We start from the raw sequence: 21,084 nt of genomic DNA, 5'->3' as shown, positions 1-21,084 counted from the left end.
CCCAATAAATGAACAGGAACAAAAGGAGAAAAGTGGACCTATTTGGACCGGCATAACATCCACAGTTTCACCAGAACACAAGCGAACGCGGCCGTGGGGTGGGGGCTCCTACCTGAATCACCGGGAGGAGCCGGAGCAGGGCCGCGTGGGGGCTTCTCGGCAGCCGGGCCCGCGGGCCGCACAGGGAGCACAGCCCTGCAGACGCACTTCCACTCTGTCCAGCCGCTCCTTGGTACTGGTGTGTGGAAAACACAAAAAGGGATTCGGCGTCTCAGCACGCTGGAGTGGATGCGTTTTCTCCGAGGGGAGGACGCTCACGGCTTGCCGGCCGCGCCCCACGCGCTAGCAGGGGCACCGCCCTTGCCGCAGAGGGAACCCACCCCGAGCGGCCGCGCGGGTGGACCGCGTGGGGACCGGGCACAGGGCGGCCGAGCTGAGGGCGTGAGCGTGCGGCAGGCACAGGCCCAGGCGGTCCGGCGACGCAGCGACGGAGAGAACGGCGAGGGGGACGGGTCAGGGACAGGGTCACCGTCTGGGCGGGTCCTTCAGATTTTCCCGACAGATACTTGTGTAGAAGGAGCTGGGAGCTCCGTGGAGCAGGACAGAGTGAGGGGACCATCACGGGGGACAGAGAGGATGAGTCAGGACCCACTCGGGGACACAGCCGGGGACACAGTCGGGGACAGCCTGGCTCGGCTGGGAGATGACGCGGGGGGCGGGGGACAAGACAGGGCGTGCCCCGTGGTTGTGGCCGGGGCAGGGTGGCTGGGGAGGAGCGGCACTGGGGCCTGAGCCGGAGGTGACACGATCGGGAGTTTGCTGCGTCTCCCACGGCACCTGCTGGAGTGCTTCTGCGTCCCACCGAGTCCCTGCAGCCAGGAGACACTGTGGGCGGCCTGCCCCCCAGGGCCTCAGCCAGGCCTCCCAGACGCAGAAAATGGACGGCCAGGCCGGCGAGAATGCGCAGAACTGCATCACCTACATAACGGGTACATTTGTCCCGTGTGCAAACCCGAAGATGCACAGCTCGGAAGCCGCGGGACGCAGGGATAAGGGTCCCTTCGTTCCAGGAGCTCGCTGCTCTGTTTGGGGGGAGCACAGGGGAGGAAGCAGGACACGCGGGTCACCGACGCAGGTCCCCGCAGCGAGGAGGAGGCCCAGGGGGCCTGTGGGGTGGATGCGGGGCTCGGGGGCATCTGTCCTAGACTGGGGACGGGGACGGCGCAGAGAGCGGGCGGGACACTGTCTGCCAGAGGAGGAACTAGCGGGAGCACCAGCTGCTTCGAGGAGGCCTGTGCCACGACTGGCCAGGCATGCGATGGCGCCCCCGAGGACCTGCACCGCCGAGCATCATCGAGCATCCAGGGTCAGGGGGCCCAGGGGTCAGGAGGGTGGGGCCCCACCCTGCGCGGAGGGTGTGCTGAGCCAGGCGCCCCTGCGGGCAGAGCAGGGGAAGCCGCTGTGTGCAGGGGGCAGGGGGCAGGGGGCAGGGGGCGGGTGCACCTGCCGGGCACCAGGAGATCCTCTGCGAGTGCTGGGACAGCGGGCACGTGGGGACAGCTTTTCCGCTGACTGGGGGTTCAGATTGCAGGGCAGCACGGAGACCCCGGCAGAGACCGCACTGGGTGGTAACTCACATTCCTGTTTGCAGACCAGCCTCCGGCAGCGCAGTGCCCACGGGAAGGCCCACGGCGCGATGCACGGAGCGTGGGGCCCAAAGGTGGCGGACTCGACAGGCCCCCGGAGCCAGAGACCCGGGTGCGTGCAAGAGGGGGGCTGGAATCCCGGAGCAAGGTCTGCAAATGTGGGTGGCGAGTGAGGAGAGGTCCTAAGATCGCTGCTGGCAGGACAGCCAGGAGACCAGGCCCGGGGGGCGGGGCGGGGCGGGGACGGAGAGCCAGCCGGCTGTGGGCCAGAGGCGCCTGGGCCTGCGGGTTCAGATGGGACCTGGCCGGGGCCACCGAGAGGAGCAGGGGGCCCAGCGGAGATGCAGCCACCCGCTGGGACGGGTCGCTCCCGGGGGGGCGTCCGCTCCAGGCTGAGCTTCAGGGAGGGCTCCCCGGGAGGGAATCGGCCGTCCCTGAGCTACAGCTGCTGCATCACCGTGCACCGGCCTCAGTGCACAGCCTAGTGACTCGGTGTGTGCACACACGCAGGGACAAAACACGCCTCGTGTGGGTCCGTCACCACACAGGCTCAGGCTCGCAGAATGTCTACGGTTTCTAAGGGAGAACCAGACCCAGGAGGGAAACAGGAGTCCGTTGTCACGGCCACAATTAGCAGGACCCCAACACGAGAAGCTGCCGGGGACGGCCCTGAAACCAGCTCTGCCCGAACTTCCGCAGGGACGGGTCCGGGCACCGAACTATCCCCGAAGGAGAAACAGAGTCCAGTGTTGCTCAGCTTTCCGTGCGAACGGTCGGCTGCTAGCCCGGCGGAGGCCGCCGGTGGCCTGCTGCCATTCAGTGCCCCCTCCTGTACGATTACACCCCCATTTACCAATGTCCCACCGAAAGCAACGTTTCCCTGGGTCTCTGGCAGGTAGGATGTCCATGTGACCCAGCACAAGTCACTGGGTAGGATTTCTGAGCAACGACTTACAGACAGACGGACGGACAGACGTGGCGGACGTGTTGGGTGTGTTCCCTCGTCTGCCTGACTCCTCCTTCCCAGCGTCTGACCTTGGCTGGGACAGCTGGAGCCCCAGCAGCCACCGCGGAAGCAGGAGACACCGGCTGCTCTCGGCAGCACACAGCCCCCTTTGTCCAGGACACGGACGGTGGGTGCTGGCAGAGGAGGACAGCGGGACCACAGGCATACCTGTGGATGCCACCAGCACCTGGCCCTGGACAGCCCTTCCCCCCGTCCTCTCTTCCTGCCGTATCCAGCAAAACGCAATCCCTGAGCGAAACGCACAATGAACAGCGGTGTTGGGTCCTCCTGGTTCTGGCTGATTGATCTTCCAACGACTGTCTTCGCTTGAACTTCTACTGAGATCTTTCTCTGTTGCCAAACACACCTCTGCTGGCGTGTGACTGTTCTAACGATGCTTCTACAGCACATCATACGGGCAACCTTGCCGTCAGCTGGGCAGAGGCTGGCAGTCTCTGGGCCCCGGCGGGGAGCCCGCCCTGCAGATCCCCGGTTCTGAACGCCGTGCCCGTCAAACTTTGCCTCGGTGTCCTTCCCTCACAGAGATGAGCTCCAGAGAAACACGACGTGCACGTTCAAGGCACTGCTCTCAGCAAATAGTTATTGAGGCACTGATTCCGCCTCTGGTGACAGAAAGGAAGTAGAATAAACCAGATGGTGGTTTTAACTTGGCCCGTTCGCTCAGTGGGGCCTCAGGGAGCTGCGGATCGGGTTCCACCCACTACCTGCGAAGCAAGGAAACGTTCTGTCAAAAATATCCGTGCGGAAGCGGAGGGGAACGAGAGTTCTGTCAACTTTCAAGGTCATTCCATCCCGTCCTTTCGTGAATGCCGGAGATGCGGTCTGTGTGTACCTCTGGGGAGGGACCTCTGCGCGTCGTCGTGGGTCCGTGCCGTCACAGCGCCACTCTGGGCCTGCACTGTGTGTTGTCGAAGCCGGCGTCTTCCCTCGACTCCAAACTGCGAGCATGAGTGTGTTCTTTCCGCCCAAGCTTTAGGCTGGGACGCTCGTGACCCTGCACCAAGCACGTCCGTCTCCTTCCCCAGGAGCAGCCCGGACGCCCTAGCGACGTGTGCGACGGGGAGCGGCCACAGAGGTGGCGGCCGGGAAGGGCCACTGCTTAGGCTGGAGAGTCCGTTACCTGTGGACGGGAAACATTCAGAAGTGTGAACAAGTGAGGCAGAGAATCTGCAAAGCAGGGAAGCTCAGGGAGCCCGTCCGTCAGCGTCAGCGGGATTATGAAGACGTCGGAGAACAGGTGCCCGCAGCGGATGCTGCATTAAATGCGACGGGTGCAGGGCGCACGTGGGCAGAGACTGCAGACAGCTGGGAGAGCAGAGGCTCTGGGGGCTACCTGCTTCCATCCCTTGAAACCGAAGCAAAGTAAAGGCCCTAGACGCAGAAGGCTCAGATCCTCCGGAAGAAAAGTGACGCACAGTCAATACCGAAGCCTGTGTTCTAAAGTCCCTCCCTGGCACTGACGGTGAGCACCACGGTGATCCAGAGGAGCACGACGTAGAGTCACTGAGCACTTGGTACTGGGAGGCGGGCTGACCGGCTTCCGGGGCTGGTCTGGTTTTGGAGAAACAGGTGGAAGCCGCGAGCCTCCAGGGAGACTGGGGGGTAACGTGGGAGAAGCACAAGCACCCCGCACGAGGGATGGGATCCGACTCACGTGGGGCGAGGGAGACGCCGAAAACAGGAGCCGTGAGCAGCCACTGTCTGCACAGGGACTTGGCAATCCAACAGAAGACGGTTCCCGGCAGGGTCCCGTGTGCACCCGACTCACCACACGGACCCACGCTGCCCGCTGTCATCCCAGTCACCCCGTCACCTGCAGGTGAGCCAGCGGGACGTGGGGGCCACAGAAATGAAGATTTTCTGTTTCATCATCATCAAAAATGACGAAGAGGGACTTAAGCACACAAATGCCAAAAAAAGTCGTCAGGTTTATGTAACTGACATTCTGTGCCCAACGATCGTCAATGTAAAAAAAAAAAAAAAAAAAAAAAAAAAAAAAAAGTTAATTTCACCCAAACGGTGCTTGGAGAATCCTTCAGTGCTTTGCGGCGACCCTCGCCAACAAAAGCTGGTGAACCTCCGCGACCCCACCTGCTCCGTGCTCCGGCTTCGCGGCCTCCACTCGGGGCTGGAAGTTCCTCTAGAGCTCCAGCCGCTGCGGCTACAGGGGCTCCTGCAGCAGAAGAGGGCACGGGCGTTGCCCGCGGATACTGGCCTCACCCGCCTTGTGCGGGCACGTCCCTGGACCCGGGGGGCCATGGTGGGACGCAGGGGAGACGTGGCTCCTCGGGGCGCAGGCTCAGACAGGCTGCTCGCTGCCGTGACCGTTCACGCGCACAGGCGTGGCTGGTGCGTGAACAAATAAATCAGTCCTTCATTCGAGAGGCAGCAGGAGCAGCCGTAAATGAAGGCACAATTTAGTGAGACCCATTTTTGTCCAGGGAAACTTGACAGGGTTGTTCAAGGAGTGTCAAGAGCCCGGAGACCTGATTCTGCCTGAGCCTCCGGGGAGAATTCTGAAGGGGTCGGAATTCACAGATGAGGACCTCGCAAGTGCGTTAGTTTTTCTAAACTTGCCTCTGTGACAGATCGCCGCCAACCGGGAGACTGAAGACAACAGAAACACGTCCTCTCTGGGTCCCGGAGGCCAGAATCCCGGGGAGCACGGCCACATTCCGGCAGAGGCTCTGGGGCATGGTCCTCCCACCTCTCCTGCGGCCACCCGGGGGGGCCTGGCTGTGTCACCCCAGTCCTCACAGTCAGCGTCTGCAAACGTCCCCGCTTCTCCTCACGGGTCTTCTCCTCCTACAAGGACAGGGATGGCACACGGGGCCCACCAGGGTCTCCCAAAGGCTGCAGCGGTGCACTGGGCGAGAACAGTGTGGACAGAGACCCCCGAACGCTCGCCATTGTTCTCCTTCCCTACTAGGAGCAAACCAGCAGGAAAAGCGGGCAGAGGCATCTTTGAGGGACGGTTCTTCCTTTCGGTGAGGTACGCAGTCTGGGCTGAGTCTATCCCAGGACGGCAGGGCCGGTCCAGGAGGTGGCAGGATGGGCGATGGGGTCAAGCGGCACCGCGGGCTTCGGGGCGCACGGCGTCACGGTGCTGGGCAACCGCTCTTTACTGAACACAGCTGCACACGCAAACCGGGTGAAGTTACCGCCCGTAAGTCGCACCTCAGCGAAGCTGCTTGGAAAATCACACGCACCATGAACTTGCTCCTCGCTACATGCTCGAGAGCGCGGGGAGAGACGGGAGTGGAACCTCGTGTGGTCATGGGGGAGACAGTCCCACCAGCTCAGCCAACGGGAGGGAAGGCCGGGACGGCGGCCCTGAGCCCCCGGCGCGGCGGACGCGGGCGTGTGTTACCTGTGCCAGCCTCAGGTGGAGAACTGCATTTTCTGTTTCCAGATCAACTATCCACTCTTCTTTGGCCTAAAACCGAGGGCCAAAACAGGACATTATCAGTTTCAATGATACTCATCAGTACGCACTTCCATCCTGAGAACACTCTGGGGAAGGAAGCCAGCGCCTGCCTCAGTGAAGCACTGTGGGGGGAGGTCGGCTGGAGTGGGGGCCCCGCACCCCATGTCTGCGACCCCCATTCCAAGTGTGGTCCCCAGAAGCCAGGGGCTTGCTGGGGGCACCGAATCCTGCATTAGGGCACATACATCATACCTCAAACTGCTGAAAAGCCCCCCCTAAATCCATCAGAACCTACATTTAACAAGAGCTCAGGTGACCTATATGCACATTCAGATCTGGAAGGCACCTCTGTAAGGCTTCTGCTCACCAAAATCGGCTACTCTTTCAATTTTTTTTTTTTTTCCCAGTAGGCTCCATGCCCAACGTGGGGCTTGAACTTGAACTCACGACCCTGAGATCAAGAGTCACACGTTCTACCCACTGAGCCAGCCAGGCACCCCTCTTTCCTTTTACTAATTCATTTATTTAAGAGATATCTGTTAGAAGTCTGTCACATGCCAGGCACATGTAGGGGTGCCATGGATACAGCAGTGCACCCATCGGGCGTGGGGCTCCCGTCCTAGTGTGTAAGGGCCAGTGTGTGGCTGGGTGGGTGGGGCTGGTAAGCAGCCCCGTCACAGCTAAAACAGTGACGGGGGTTCAGAGAGGGGGAGGAGGGCCAGCGAGGAAACCCAGAGCCAAGGGGAAAGTCTGAGCAAAGGCCCTCAGGTGGGAATGAGTTTGGTAAGTTAAGGGGCAGAGGGACAGGGAGGGGAGGATGAGGGGGGCAGGGAGGGTGTGGTCTGGGAGGAGGGATGGCAGGGAAGAGGCTGGGTTTTGCCTGCAGGGTTTCAGGCAGAGAAGTTTAAATACTAGCTTTTTACACTGAATGCTGGGAAAGCCAGCAGCTGGAGGCCTTGGTGGTCAGGAAAGCAAGGGGTCCGGGAAGGCAGCTCACGTGCCGCGGTCCCTTCTGTGGGGGGTCCCTCCCCATGCCCCGTGACTCACAGCCCACAGAGAACTGTGACCAGTTTAGGTCAATCTCTTTGTGACGGGTTATGAAACCGGAAACCTGGGTGTCATCTAGACCTTCTGTTACCACGCTCAGTTGATTTTACCTCTTGAAGAAAACCTATGGAGTGTTTCCACGAAAGTCCACTCGATTCTAAGATGCTACCCCGACTAGCTTTATGGAGATGTAATTCCCTTAAACGCGAGCAACCTGCCTGACATGCACAAGTCCGCGGCGTTGAGTGCACTCACATTGTGCCACGTCGCCAAAATTACGTCACAGTATATCCGCTACCCCAAAAGAAACCCCATCCCCCCCCCCCCCCCCCACGTACCCCGATCCAGCTCTAGGAAAGCATGAATCTACTTTCTGTCTCTACAGATTTGCCAACTCTGGACATTTTGTATCAACGGAATCATATGATATGCAGTCCCTCGTGACCGGCTTCTTTCCCTGGTCATCACGCTCTCAAAGGCTGAACCATGTTGCGGCATCAGAATTTCATTTTTTTTATTGCCTGACAATATTAGATCGTGAAGCTAGACCACATTTATTTACCCATTCATCACTTGAAGGACATTTGGGTTGTTTCCACTTTCTGGCTGTTAGAAATGGTGCTGCTGTGACATTCCTAAACGAGTGTTTTGTGCGGACACGCGGTTCCCCTTCACGGTTCCCCTTCACTTGAGCACATGCCTAGGACCGGAACCGGTTAGCATGTTGAGGAACTTCCAGACTGTCTTCCCTGCACGGTCCCACCAGCCGTGTATGAGAATTCCATTTTCCACACCCTCGAGATACTTCCATCTGTCTCTTTGATTACAGCCACCGGGGCGTATCATTGCCACTTGATCTGCATTGCCCTGATCGCCAATGATGTTGACTCTCGTTTTCAGGGTTCAAGTCTTGCAATTCTTGGGTTAAATTTCTTCCAAAGCATTTTATCATCTTTGACTATCTTGTAAGTGGAACGGTTTTCTTAATTTCATTTTTGTCTTTTCATTGCTATGAAATAGAAACACAACAGACTTTTTTGCGTATGGATCTCATATCCTCCAATCTTGCTGAAATCACTCACTAGTGCCAGGAGCGTTGTTTTTTTGGTGGATTCCTTAGGATTTTCTATATACGAGATCATGTCATCTGCAGACAGAAACAGTCTTATTTCCTCCTTTCTGGTACAGACTCCTTTTCCTTTCGTTCTCTTGCCTGAATACCCTGACTAGCACCTCCAGGGAGACGGTGAACAGATGTGAAAGGACATGTTTGTCTTGCTCCTCTCATGTTACGTGTGTCAGCAGGGGGGTTTCGGGGACATCCTTTATCAGGTTGAGGAGCCGGCTGAGTGTTTTTATCACGAAGTGAAGTAATATTTTGTCAAAAGCGTGTTTTTGGACCTATCGAAATGATCGTGGGGTTTGTCCTTCATTCTGTTGATTCGGTCTGTGACGTTAACCGACCTTGGAACGCTAGGCCATTCCTGGGATGATTCCCACTTGGTCAGGGTGTATGTCCTTTTCATATACCACCGGATTCAGTTTGCCAGTATTTTTTGAAGAGGTTCACATCTGCATCCTTCAGAGACATTGCTCTGCAGTTTTCTTGTGACGTCTGCATGGGTTTTGACATCGGGTAAGTGTTGGCGCATGGAAATGTTCCCTCCTTTCTATTTTTCCAAAGAGTTCATGGAGGACTGGTGTTCATTTCTCTTCACACGTTTGGTACAATTCACCAGGGAAACCATCTGGGCCTGGGCTTTACTTTGTGAGATTTCGGATTCCTAATTTAACCTCAGCATGCATTACAGTTGTGCTCACATCCTCTAGTTCCTGAATCGGTTTTGGTGATCTGTGACTCTGGGAATTTGACCAACTCACCCTGGTGAAATCATCAGCAGTGCTGTCCACAGCATGTTCCTGACTTCCTTTTTATTTTTGTGAAGTTGGTAGCAATGCCTTGTCCTTAATTCTTGGTTTCGTTAATTTGAGTCTTCTTTTCAGTCAAACTAAGGGTTTGTTAATTTTGTTCATCTTTGCAGACAGCCAGTTTCTGGTTCTGTTGACTTTCCCTATAGTTTGCCATGCTCTATTTCAGTTGTTTCTGCTCTGGTCTTCATTGTGGCTTTCTTCTGCTGGTGCTCGGTGTTGCTTCCTCTGCTTTATCCCGTGTCCTGAGGTGGGTGTTTAGGTAATTGATTGGAGAGCTAGCTTCTTTTTTAGTGTAGGTGTTTGCGTCCACGACTGTTCCTCAAAGTGCTGCCTTGGCTGCATCCCACAAACTTTGCTGGGTGGTACCCTCATCTTCATTCCTCTCAAAATGTTCCCTGACCTCATTTGTGATTTCTTCTTTGATCTACAATAATTTTAAAGTATCTTATTCAATTTTCCCATATTTGTGAATTTCCTAAATTTATTTTTGTTATTAATTTCTAACTTCCCTCTATCGTAACCGGAAAACATACTGTCTATGATCTTTATCCTTTTATGTGTATGCAGGCTTCCTCTGTGGCCTAGTACATTGTCTAACCCAGAGGGCCTGTGCCACGTGCACTTGAGGTCATGTGTCCTCCTGTTGTGTGGGCAGGGTGTTCTGTGGATGTCCGCCTGATTGAGTTGGTTCAGTAGCGTTGTTCAAGTTGTCTGTCTCCTGGCCGGTCCCCTGTCCGGTTTGTTCATTACTGAAAGGGGAGGGTTGACGTCTGCAGCCATTATTTTTCAATTGCTACTTTGTGTCCTCAATTCTGTCCATTTTAGGGCCGTGTTGTTAGGTGCACATACACTTTTCCTATCTTTCTGATGGAGTTACACTTCTGTCATTATGAAATGTTCCTCTTTATTTGTAGTGACATTTATGTCATCTTAAAGTCTATTTTGTCTAATATCAGTACAGTCACTCAGTCTTCTTGTAGCTAATGGTGGCATAATGTACCTTTTTCCATCCTTTTGCTTACAAGCTATTTGTATCTTTGAATGTAAAGCATGCCCCTGCAGACAGACAGCATGTAGTTTGAACTCGCTTCTTATCCAGCCGGACAGTGCCTGCCTTTTGACTGATGTCTTGTCCACTCACATTGAAGGCTGCTGATGTAGGTTTGCACCCAACATTTCACTTGTTCATTTTCTATGTGCCTCACGTTTTGATTGTTCCTCTTTTGCTGACTTCTTTTGCCGTAACTGGATATTTTCTAGCATAAAATGTTAATTTCTTCAATGACATTTTCCATTAGTTTTTGAACAGTTTTCTTCGTGGTTTCTCAAAAGCTCACCCTACACTTTGAAACTGGAAGGGTCCGCCCCACAGGGACAGTCAGGGTCTGGCCAGGTGGGAGAGTGTACCTCACAGGGACAGTCAGGGCCTGGTGAGGTAGAGACGCTCTTGCTATAGCTGAACTCCCCTGTTCCATCTGTTGGGTTGGTACCATCACACATCACATTCATATATGTGACAGTCCAGTGCTATCATTGCTGCTTTACATAATCTCATGTTCATTAAAGAATCTGAGAAGAGAAGGGACAGTAGACTTGCAGGGTTTGTTGTGCTGGCCTTCTTCACCATGATGAACCACCAGGTTCACCTGGTCCTGTGGATTCAAACTACCATCTGGCGTCATTGCCCTATTCTCGCAAAACTTTGTCCCCATCCACCTCCTTTGTGCCACTTCTGTCAAACATATCACGTTTCTACAAGTTATAGTTTCAATGACACAATTACACGTCTGTAGTTTTATACAATTACTTATTTTAAATCAGTGAAGAAAACAAGAAAAATACACCTTTATCCTTTTATAACTACGTGACTGTCTTTGCTGGCATTCTTTGTGGATCTGTGTTTCTGGGGCAGGGACAGGGACTTGCTTTCAGCCTGAGGAACCTCCTTCAATGTCTCTTAATCAGGCAAGGCTTCTAGCAACGAATTTTGTCTGACTTTGTTTATCTGGGAAAACTTTTATTTTGCCTTCATTTCTGAAAGACAGTTTTGCTGGATATAATATTTTTAGTTGACAGAATTTGTCTTTCAGCACTTTGAGTGCATCACCCCACGGCCCCTGCTGCTGCTGAGAGTCTGCTTGTGGATTGACTTGATGAGTCATTCTTCCCTCCCTGGTCTTCTCTTTCGGTGTTTTCACTACGACGCATGTGGGTGTGGATCTCTTCGTGGTTATCCTAATTGAAGTCCATGAAGCTTCTTCTACGTATGCCAAATTTCAACACATTTGGGGAGTTTGAGCAATTATTTCTTTGAATATTTCTTGTGCTTTCTCGCTCTCCCCTCCTGGTGCCCCTGTGTCGTGTGTATGTTGGTATGCCTACACGCTTTGCACCAACAGATTCCAATCACTTTCCTTCCTTCTGTTTTTCCCTCTGTTCTTAGGATTGCATAATTTCTACCAAGCTAAAAGTTTGCTGATTCTTTTTTTTTTTTTTTTTTTTTTTCTTTTTTGTCCATTCAAATCTACTCTTGAGTCCTCTGGGGAATGTCCTCATTTCAGCTACTTTCAACGCCAGGATTACAATTTTTTTTTTTAATAAGTATTTTCTATCCTTTTATTGACATTTTTTATCTGAAGAGAAATCATCATATTTTCCCTCACCTCTATAATGCGGTTTCGTTTAGTCCCTTGAGCATATTTATATGTTCACACAATGACTGCCTTGTCGTCTTATTAATGCCAACACCAGGCTTCCCAATGGCGGTTCTTGTTGTCTGTCCCCCCCCTCCCCCCGCGGATGAGTCTCACTTCCCTGTTTCTTTCATGTCTTATAATTTCTTTTTGTTGAAAACCAGACATTTTAGGAAATATATGGCAGAAACTTTAGATAGTGACGCCTTTCCCCCACCTGAAGGTTGTTTTTGTTGCTGTTTGTGTGCTTTGTTGAGTGACTCAGCTCAGTTTCTCTAGGGAAGTCTGTTTCCCCCTCAGCGGGAAGCCTTGGTGTAGCTCCTAGAAGGACACGGCTTTGGACACGTACACGGCCACGCGGCACCTGCACCGGAGACAGCAGTTTTGAAGCAGGGCTCCGTGTTAACCTCTCCCTGATCTCTCGATTGCTTGTTTTCAACAATGGCCTGGGGCGTGACTTTCTCCACTGTCTGCTCCAATTAAACTGGGGCAGGGATACTTTGGGAAGCCCATTTGTGAGATCTGGCACAACCTCAGACTCTTCTTAGACTGGTGTGAGCTAGGTGGCCTGTCAGCTTGCTGCTTGTTATGGGCTGTATTCCCCTCGAATTCACGTGTCGGACTCCCAAGCCCAGGGCCTCAGAGTGTGACTGTATCTGGAGACAGAGCCCGTGAAGAGGCGATCGAGTTGAAACGAGGCCATTAGCGTGGGCTCTAATCCAGTGTGACTGGGCGCCCAGAGAGGGACTGCAGGGGTACCCATGCACAGAGGAAAGACCACGAGATCACACCACAGAAGGCAGCCGCACACAAGCCGAGGGGAGAGGCCTTAGGAGAAACCAGCACCAACACCTTGCTCTTGGACTCCCGGCCTCCAGAACCGGGGGGAGTCGACTGCTGTGCTTTGAACCACCTGGTGTGTGGTACTTGGTTATGGTGCCCAAGCCAACTGGTAAGTGCTCTTAATTAAGAAGATCCTTGCTTCTGAACCTCACCAGAGCGGTTCAGATGAAGTCAGTTCCTGTGGGAAGAGCTTCAGAGCTCTGTCTCATGGGCTGCCTCTCGCCCTGAGCGAAATCTCCAGAGATGAACATCAGCCCTCTGGGCACCGGGAGGCCTGTGGCCTCTAGGCTCCTGGCTTGCTCTCTCGCCATGAAACCTTTGTGCTGATGGAGCTGGGGAAGAGTGACTGGAGCCCCAGCGCCCCGGCCTCTGTTCTGGAGTAAGGCCTCCATGATAGGAGCGGAAGCTCCGTGGGAGGAGGGAGGCCCCCAGCCTCCGCCACAGTCAGCCAGGAACTTGGGTTCCTCGACTGTCCGGTGGCCCGTCCAGACTGGTGAGATATGGCGACCCGTCGTCGGAGGCCGAGGAGAGGGGAAGCCCCGTCTTCCTGGCCCCACACGCCCAGAGTGGAACTTCTGCCGGCCTGAGCTTGGGTGGTGTGAGGCAAGGGGCCTCAGACTTTTTCTGTGCTTCCAGAGGTTTTTAGCAGGTTTCTCGAATAATCGTTGCTTCCTTTGGTGGATGCTGTTTGGGCAACTTCGGGGGGCGCTACACCATTTTGCCGTGACCCTCACCTGTTGGCTTGTTTTTCGGGAGTGGGTTCACAGAGGCCCTCATCCTGCCACCCAGAAGTCCTGCGGGCGACCTCGAACTCGGCCCTCACAACTTCACGCTTGCCCTTGCGGGGCCACTCGCTACAAGGGACGTTTTGAGTGACATTTTCAAAATATGGATCTAACGGCTTCCTCCCTCCCTTAAAATATCTTCGAGAGCCCTTCGGGGCCCTCAAGATAAAGAACATCTCTAGTCCTGCTTCATGCTGCACGGGCGCCCCCCTCCCGCCTCAGCCCCAGCCAGCAGCCTCCCCCAGGCTCTGCCCAACGCCAGCCCCGCGGCCACACGCCACTGCGAGGCTGCTCCTCTTTGGGGACAGTTCTGTCCTTGACCCTCAACGCACTGCCAGATGGCGGCCTCCCATCTCAGGAGAACCCCGCTCCACCTCTGCTCACGGGGAGACGGTCCTGGACCCCCACATCCGGCCAGGGTTGCATTACAAGCCCCTGTAGGACTGGGTGTGTCCCCTCCTTAGCGTCATCATGGGCCCACTTGGGTGGTTTACGTTTATTTTGTGACTGTTTCCTCCTTTATTCCACCTATACTCCGAGAGCAGGGAACAGAAAGGTCAGGTGTGTGGTCGCTTAAGCACTGTACCCCCGAATTCAGCACGGTACATAGTAGCCCCTCGACAAGTCACGGAGAGGGGCCTCGGAGGAGGGTGGGGCGCGCGGGGGTCGGGGGCCGGGCTGGGGGACCGAGCGGGAGGGCAGACGAGGAAGGACCTCGCACCCTACACAGCAGAAGGTGGAACATGGCGGGAGCCTCCGTCCCGGGGCAGTCTTGGGGCGCCGCCACCCCGACTGTCCCTCGCTGGCCCCCGCCCCCAAGGCTCAGGGGCGGGAGGGGGTGGGGCTGCAGGCGGGGCCGCAGCTGCGCTCCCGGCACCTGCTCACCTGCACCTGCCGCTGCAGCTGCCGGGCCCGCTGCTCCCAGAAGCGCCCCCAGCGTCCGCCCGTCGCCGCCGGCATCGCCGGGCCCAGGCCTCAGCCCACCTGCTGCGCGTGCGCGGGCGTTTGCGCGCCCCCACCCCTCCCGTGGTTTCCATGGCGACGGGGTCACGGGACCGGGGGAGGGGCCAGGGAGGGGAGCGGCTACACTGCAAGACTATTTACTGGATACGGCGGGTGTTCCAGACCCCATGTAAATTACAGCCTCCCGCGGGGACACAGCCCTTCCCGCTGGTCCTGTGATTTTGCGTCCGCCCAACGAGTGTGGCTCCCTTCCCCACAGGAATGTCTGCGGGGAGAGGAGGGCCTGTAGAGCCCACTGGGAACAGGAGCCAGGGGACAGGCACAGGAAGAGGCCAGCGGGCGCCGCTCGGGGCCCCGAACCGCTGCAGGGAGGCGGGGGGAGGGGCGGCAGCACCGGAGCAGGGGGAGCACCCCGGGGTGAAGCCGCGGCGCAGGGGCGGGCGCACCACCTGTGCTTGGACAGGGAGGCTCCAGGCCAAGCCCTCCCCTTCTCCTCCGCAGCCCTGCCGCGGCCCGCCCTCCCGCCCTCCCCTGCCCTGCTCCCCGCGTGCCCTGCTCCAGCCCTTCCCGCCCTCCCTGGCACTGCTGGGCAGGTGCACTGCTCCCGCCCTGCCCCGGGCCCACCCTCCTCCCCTCCTCCCCTCCTCCCCTCTTCCGCACTGCTCCCGCCCCGCCCCGCGCCCTGGGAGGGTGGCAGAGGACGGCTGCATGGCAGGTCCAGTGGTCCCAGGCACAGTTGGTCTGTCCCTGCTTCTTGAAAAACTAACTTGGTTCTCGGGCACTGGCCTCTTGTCCTCCGTCCGAGGGCACGTCTTCTCGTCTTCTCTGCCAGTCTCCTCTCACAGCATTGAATGCCATCTGTACCCTGATGATGCCCCGATCCTGTGTCCAGCTTGCCCCCCTCCCTCGAGTTCCCGACCTGTACGTAGGTCACACTGCCTGCAGGCGCCACCCGGGGGCGTCCCCACAATCCCCAGCCCCTCCCGGCTCTGCCCGACTTCTGGTGCACCTGCACTCCTCGCCCACCGGGACCCACACACACCTTGCCATCCACTCCTCCCGTCACCCCACATGCCACCACAGACAAGTCCTTCTGGGCTCACCATAGTGATGGCACCAGCCCCTTGGCCGGTCACCTACACGGTGGGTGACACGTCAGTCGGACGTTCCCTCCCCTCCGCTTCTCCATTAGGTAAAAACCAGGCGCTCAGGACGGCCTACGCACCCCTGCTCCTCCTCTGCCCCCTCCCTCCCCCTCCCTGCCCACTTGGCTGGAGGATCAGTGACCTCCTTGCTGTTCCTGGGGGGGCCAAGCACATTTCCACGTCACTGCCTCTGCCTCTCTGGCCCTCTGGATGCTCGTTCAGGGCTCGATCAAAACCATCCCATATGGACGGGACCCACGTCCTTCCCCTGGCACACGGCTCTTGGGATTGCTCACATGGAACAGTTATCTGGTGTCACTGTCACCGGAGGAGATCCAGAGCTCCAAAGACAGCAGCCGCTGGGCCTACAGCAGCTACAACGTTTGGCACATTTAGGAACTCAGGCCAATTATCTGTTGTTGCCTGAGTCAATGAATCAGAAAGAACAGGCGATGACGATGACGTTGTGAATAAGCCGCATCCTCCTTCCACAGCACGTTGGTCAGAACAGGCTGCCTAGACCTGAGGAATTAGAGACACACAGACCACTGAGTTGGGGTTCACAGCAGCAAACATGCTGGTCGGATACGAGGACTCTCTTCGCTCCTGGGGGCTGGTGAGGCCACCGGGGCCACCTGTCGGCACGCATGTAATGTGCACACGTGCACCACGTATGATGCGTGTATGTGCCGTGCACACGTGATACAGTGATCCTACTCTGAGTAGAAGCCGCAGTGACAGGGAGACGACTCCGCCTCGGGTCCCAGAGCCCACGATTCAGGAGAGACCCGGGCAGCAGGGACGCAATGACAGAAGTGATGTGGTGTGACAGGGAACACAGAACTTGGCGAGTGTGTCCCGGCCTTGCTGACCGATACCACTCGGGACACCCTCCCACTGGGCTCCCTGCAGCCCTTGCCGAGGCGGGGGAGCCTCCCCGCAGCCAGAATCTGGTCCCCATGCGGGTGACTCCAGGGACGGTGCACCCCCGGGCCACACGGGGGCCTCCGCCCCAAATCCCAGTGGTGCCCGAGGAGAGTGTTTGAGCGCCGCCCAGGTCAGGCTCTCTTACCAGCAGCCCGATGGGGCCACTGATGGTCTCCCATCCGCTCCCCTGGCAGCCCGGTCGAGGGCCACCGTGTGCTCCGCCTGAGGCCACCAGAGGCCCGTGGACGGCGCACCCCTGGGCAGAGGACACCGCCGGGGCTACCTAGGTCAGCGGCACGCCACGAGCTGGTGCCCCTCAGTGGCCGGAGCCCCGCTCTGAGGAGCCCCCTGTGCGTTTCTGCCACCGGCAGTCTCCTCGCCCTTCAGACTCCTCTGCTGCTGCCTGCAACCCACGATGCTTCTGTCACCAGCGGAGACGAACTCTTTCCAAGAGAGCATCCTGCCTGAACTTGTGGCGGAAGCAGGCGGCACAGTGTGGTCTTCCTCGAGCCATGACTTTCAGCACATTAAAGATCGTGAAACAACGAACCAACACATCCCAGATGACCGAGAGGAGAGGCAGGGGCATTTAAAGGCGTCCCGCGCTGCATCCGGAGTCCGAGTGTCTGGACCGGTGTCCACAGCTGCCGGAAGGATCTCAGGAGCCCTGCAAGCAAACTTGGAACCCGGACGGCCGTCAGGGAGCCCAGACCCTGCACTCCTCTTTCCCTCCTGCCGGGAAATGCTGTTAGGACGCGTCTGTGTTCTCCTCAGACAAGCCGGCCTTCCACCCGGGGGCCTGTCCCCAGGGCGGAACCTGGGGAGGCAGGACTATAGAGCTGTGCAGCTAACCCACTGTCTTCCAGGTCTCCTGTTTGCTGTTGTTTGTGCTAATGTTTTGTGTTATTCTTAACAATTCCAAGGTGAAGTTGGACCCGCTGTCCCCAGTTCAGACCTGGCCATCTGCCATCTCCGCAAAAGAACACAACACGAGGCTTAGAAGAGCAGGAAGACCAAGGCTCAATCCAGCAAACATGTGAAAGCATGATCTGAAAGTCACCGTTCCAGGTTGGTCGAAGCCGTTGGCACTGGCTTCCTGCCTCGCCTTTGGGCACCTCTGTGATCTGCCCCGCACCCCCATGCCGTGCCCGTGCCCCGCAGCTGGGCCCCGCTGTCGGCCAAGGGCCGTGTGCCCCTCAGTGCACACCGGACCTTCCTTCCTGTGCTTTCTCCACATGCGACCAAGCCACCCTTGGAGGCCTGCAGGAAAGGGGCACGAAGACTGCAAATCTTTCCATGTTTCAGACCTACCTCCTGCCACCACCCCCGGCCCCAGTGCCCCGTCTCCCACCTGCTATCTGCCTGCAGCAACCTCTCTGCCCCGGGGATCCTCCCGCGGGGACCAGTCCTTTCTCTCAAGAGGGCAAGTCCTTTTCTCCAAAGGTCCTCCACCACGAGCTAGACCGAGTCCTTCCGTCAAGGCCTCTAAGCGCCCTGTTCACCTTCTGTGGACAATTTGTGAACCGTGTCTGTCTTCCTGCAGCTGCTTTGGGATACTTGGAACCAGTGTCACAGTGACTGACACAGGGCGGGCACTCACGGATTGTATTTGTTCCATAAACTGTGTAAGACATTGGTTTTTAAATCCCGCTTTGGAGTTGAACGTACATCTGCTGGGGCGCCGTGACTTAGAATAAACTGCACGAATACTGTACTGAGACCCGTCACTTGGCACCTGTTTCCCGTGAGGGCCCCTTCTGCAGCGGAAGTGGGGCCCTGAGACTTTGCTGTGGCTCCGCGTTTCCCTAGAGGTCCAAGTAAAAGTCTTTCAAATCCGTTTCCCAAGCAACAGAGCAGAAGAATCCCGTTCCAACGGCCCCCTAGAACCCCGTGCGGTGCAGACAGTCTGCAGGTTAGAAGCGTTCCTTTCACGAGCAGCACTCAGGTCCTGGAGACCAACGGACTTTCTGTCCTCTCAAACCTCAGAGCACCGTTTTGGGCACGAAAATACACCACAAGCAGACACTAGCACTCCAATATGTAGGTAGGCAGACAGTCCTAAAAAGATCCACACCGTTTCTGCCGACAGCCCTTCCTGAAGTCCTGGCACGCCCCCTCAGCCCACCTGCCCCAGGGACACAGAGGCAGGGGCTCTGGGGCCACAGGGGGAGAGGGGTGGTGCAGCAGAGCCGGGCCTGGGTGCTTTGGCGACCGTGCACCCTCCCGGAGCCACCCCAGGCGGGTCCTCGCCACCGGTCCACACAATTCACTAAGCACCTGGTGTGCAGAGTCCCTGTGACCGCTGGTCTGGGTCTGGGTCTGCCCATGAGCCGGGTGAAAGCCACAGGCGGGGGGGAACCGATGTCGGGGCGGCCTGCAGAGTCTCCGTTAGAGTCTGTGCGCTCAGGAAAAGAGCGTCCCCCACATGCCGGACTCCCCATCTGACACAGAAATGATGCTTGCTGACTGTTTAATGAGTAGGACACACAGGTAGGAGGCAGAGGCTGAGATGACAAACGTAATCTTTGCCAGCACGATTACAACAACAGATCCGCTCAAATACATACAAAGTTTATTAAAAATAGATTGCAAATGAGCTACAGTAGAAACGGGGAGTACAGCAGTTCTGGTGTTTCCACAGTGACGCACAGTCATGACCTCATCACCCACGGGCGGCCAAACCCACCCGTTTCCAGGTTTACAGCCACACACACACGCGCGCGCGCACACACACACACACGCCCCCGCATGTAAGTATTTACAGGTATGTGCGTGTACTCAGGCGTGTCTGTTCTTTCTACAGATTAACGGAACAGTGACTCTTCTGTGTCTGCTTCATGACAGCAAGTGTGGATTTTGTCCCCGTGAGGCGGCCAGTGTTGTCGAGCTCTCCGGGAGGGGCCCGCTTCTCCTAGAGCTCTAGAGCAAGCGCATCCTTCATAAACACGTAGACCAGGTCACTCTCTTAAACGAGGGCAGTGGTGACAGCACACTTCCACATAAGAACCCTGACAGACGTGAAAGATATTTACACTCGCGTTTCAGTGATTTATCATACAGCGCCTATTAAAGTGATTTCTAAGGCTAAAAAGGCTCTCCTCCCTCTTCTGTTTGAAAGTGTGCACGTTTTTCTAACATACGCATTTTGTAAGAACACTCTGGTGCAGAAAAATCCTCAGGATCCCACAGCAGGGCCTTGTCAAATAGAAGCTTTGCTCATAATCCCCACGTAATTTACCATTTTCACATCACACAGTAGAAACCAGAGTGAGATCCGTGTCTGTATCGGCCACACGTTCACAGCTAAAGGAAGGACACTGGTCACAGTAACTCATCAAATGAAAGTTCAGTAACTATCAGATGTGAAAAAATAAATACTTTCAACTGCCTCACAAGTCACTCTTACAGTATTTAAATCGCAGATGCCATGTCATTGGCCCTTCTTTCCCAGACAGGACATGGATGTCACTCTTTCTTCTCTGCATTTAAAATTTCTGAGCAATAGTTGTGCTCAAAGGTCACTACTGACCCCTGCCCCCCCCCCCATCCCTCTCCAATATCCGTGTTTCTACCCACATCGACACTGCCCAGCTAAACAGATGCTCTTTTACAGATTCCCCTGAATATTTGAAATATTAACTTCCTAACGTCATTGCCATCTTCAAAATCACCAATGATTTATTAGCCTAACAATAATCTGACGTTTATAAAAATAAAATATCCTAAGCTTAAATCCTCAAAATTTTCTTCTTGGAGTTTTTTAAAATCAACTATTTAGAATGTACTGGGAGGGCTGTCCCCGTATGGAAGGAGAGGGGCAGGGTCTCCAATGGGCATCACCTCCCTCCCAGGAGGTGTGGGTCCGAGCCGCATCCTGACTGCACGGACAAGACTAGCGAGCCCGGCCCACGCGAGCGCTGGACTCAACGCGCCGGGCGTGTCCTCCGTGCGCACCCTCCTCCGGGACATCTGCAGTTACTACGGAATAGTGCAAACAAGGTCTGGGGGTGCAGGCTACTCCCCGTCCCATCCCTACAGTCCAGTCTGTGACACGGGACGGACGTGGCCTCTCGGCACCCCCTGGGGACAGCGGGGGAGACACCCCACTGCCCTCGCCTGCGCTGCACGCTCCCCCTTTCCAGCTTGGACTCTAGAAAAAGCAACAAAAAACGTATCTTCGGGTGAGTCAGATAATTAAGAAATTAGACAGTGTTTACATCGTATAAATGATAATCTCCTGGTAAAACAAAAGGGCTTCTTGGACTGGGACCACCTCTAAATCCCACCCATCTTCCAAACAGCCCTTCTGTGACTCGGAAATGCCGCCGCCTCCTTCTCTCCCCCGACCATCCTCCAAAGCCGCACCGGGAGGACGCTGGGCTGAGCACGGGTGCCATTTCCTGGTCTCACTTTGTGTTCAGTTCGTTTTCCAGTTCTGTTAATTTACGAGAGGCTTTCACTTTATTGGACACATCTTGACCTTGTGAGAACAGCCGCTGGCGCTCTTTGAATGTCAAGTTCTCAGGGGCTCCGGAATTTCCAGGTAAATCTGCATCATGGCTGCGTCAGAGGGAAACGTAAGACATCACTGGTCAAGATGGAAATAACTTGTCAACAATTAGGTAACTTTACATAGCGGGCAACTCAGT

General features: G+C 56.0%; 2 protein-coding genes across 19 annotated transcripts in view; both read right to left on the bottom strand.

Moving 5' to 3' along the window:
- Positions 1 to 14,399, bottom strand: part of KIF25 (kinesin family member 25) — a 47,377-nt gene extending 32,978 nt beyond the window's left edge. The window contains 3 exon segments of the mRNA XM_058736175.1: positions 113 to 235; positions 6,044 to 6,109; positions 14,286 to 14,399. Of these exon segments, the coding sequence (XP_058592158.1) occupies positions 113 to 235; positions 6,044 to 6,109; positions 14,286 to 14,360 (264 nt within the window). The 5' untranslated portion in view covers positions 14,361 to 14,399.
- A 4,591-nt stretch (positions 14,400 to 18,990) lies between these two features.
- AFDN (afadin, adherens junction formation factor) overlaps positions 18,991 to 21,084 on the bottom strand; it is a 140,228-nt gene continuing 138,134 nt past the window's right edge. For all 18 annotated transcript variants that reach the window (XM_058735910.1, XM_058735912.1, XM_058735921.1 and 15 more), the window contains one exon: positions 18,991 to 20,995. In XM_058735910.1, coding sequence (XP_058591893.1) covers positions 20,842 to 20,995 — 154 coding nt within the window. In that variant the 3' untranslated portion in view covers positions 18,991 to 20,841. The remainder of the gene's footprint in view (positions 20,996 to 21,084) is intronic.

Source organism: Neofelis nebulosa, chromosome 6, assembly GCF_028018385.1.
Source record: "Neofelis nebulosa isolate mNeoNeb1 chromosome 6, mNeoNeb1.pri, whole genome shotgun sequence".
Classification (NCBI taxonomy): Eukaryota; Metazoa; Chordata; class Mammalia; order Carnivora; family Felidae; genus Neofelis; species Neofelis nebulosa.
Note: the sequence above shows the minus strand (reverse complement) of the source record. Positions and strands in the feature narration are given on the sequence as shown.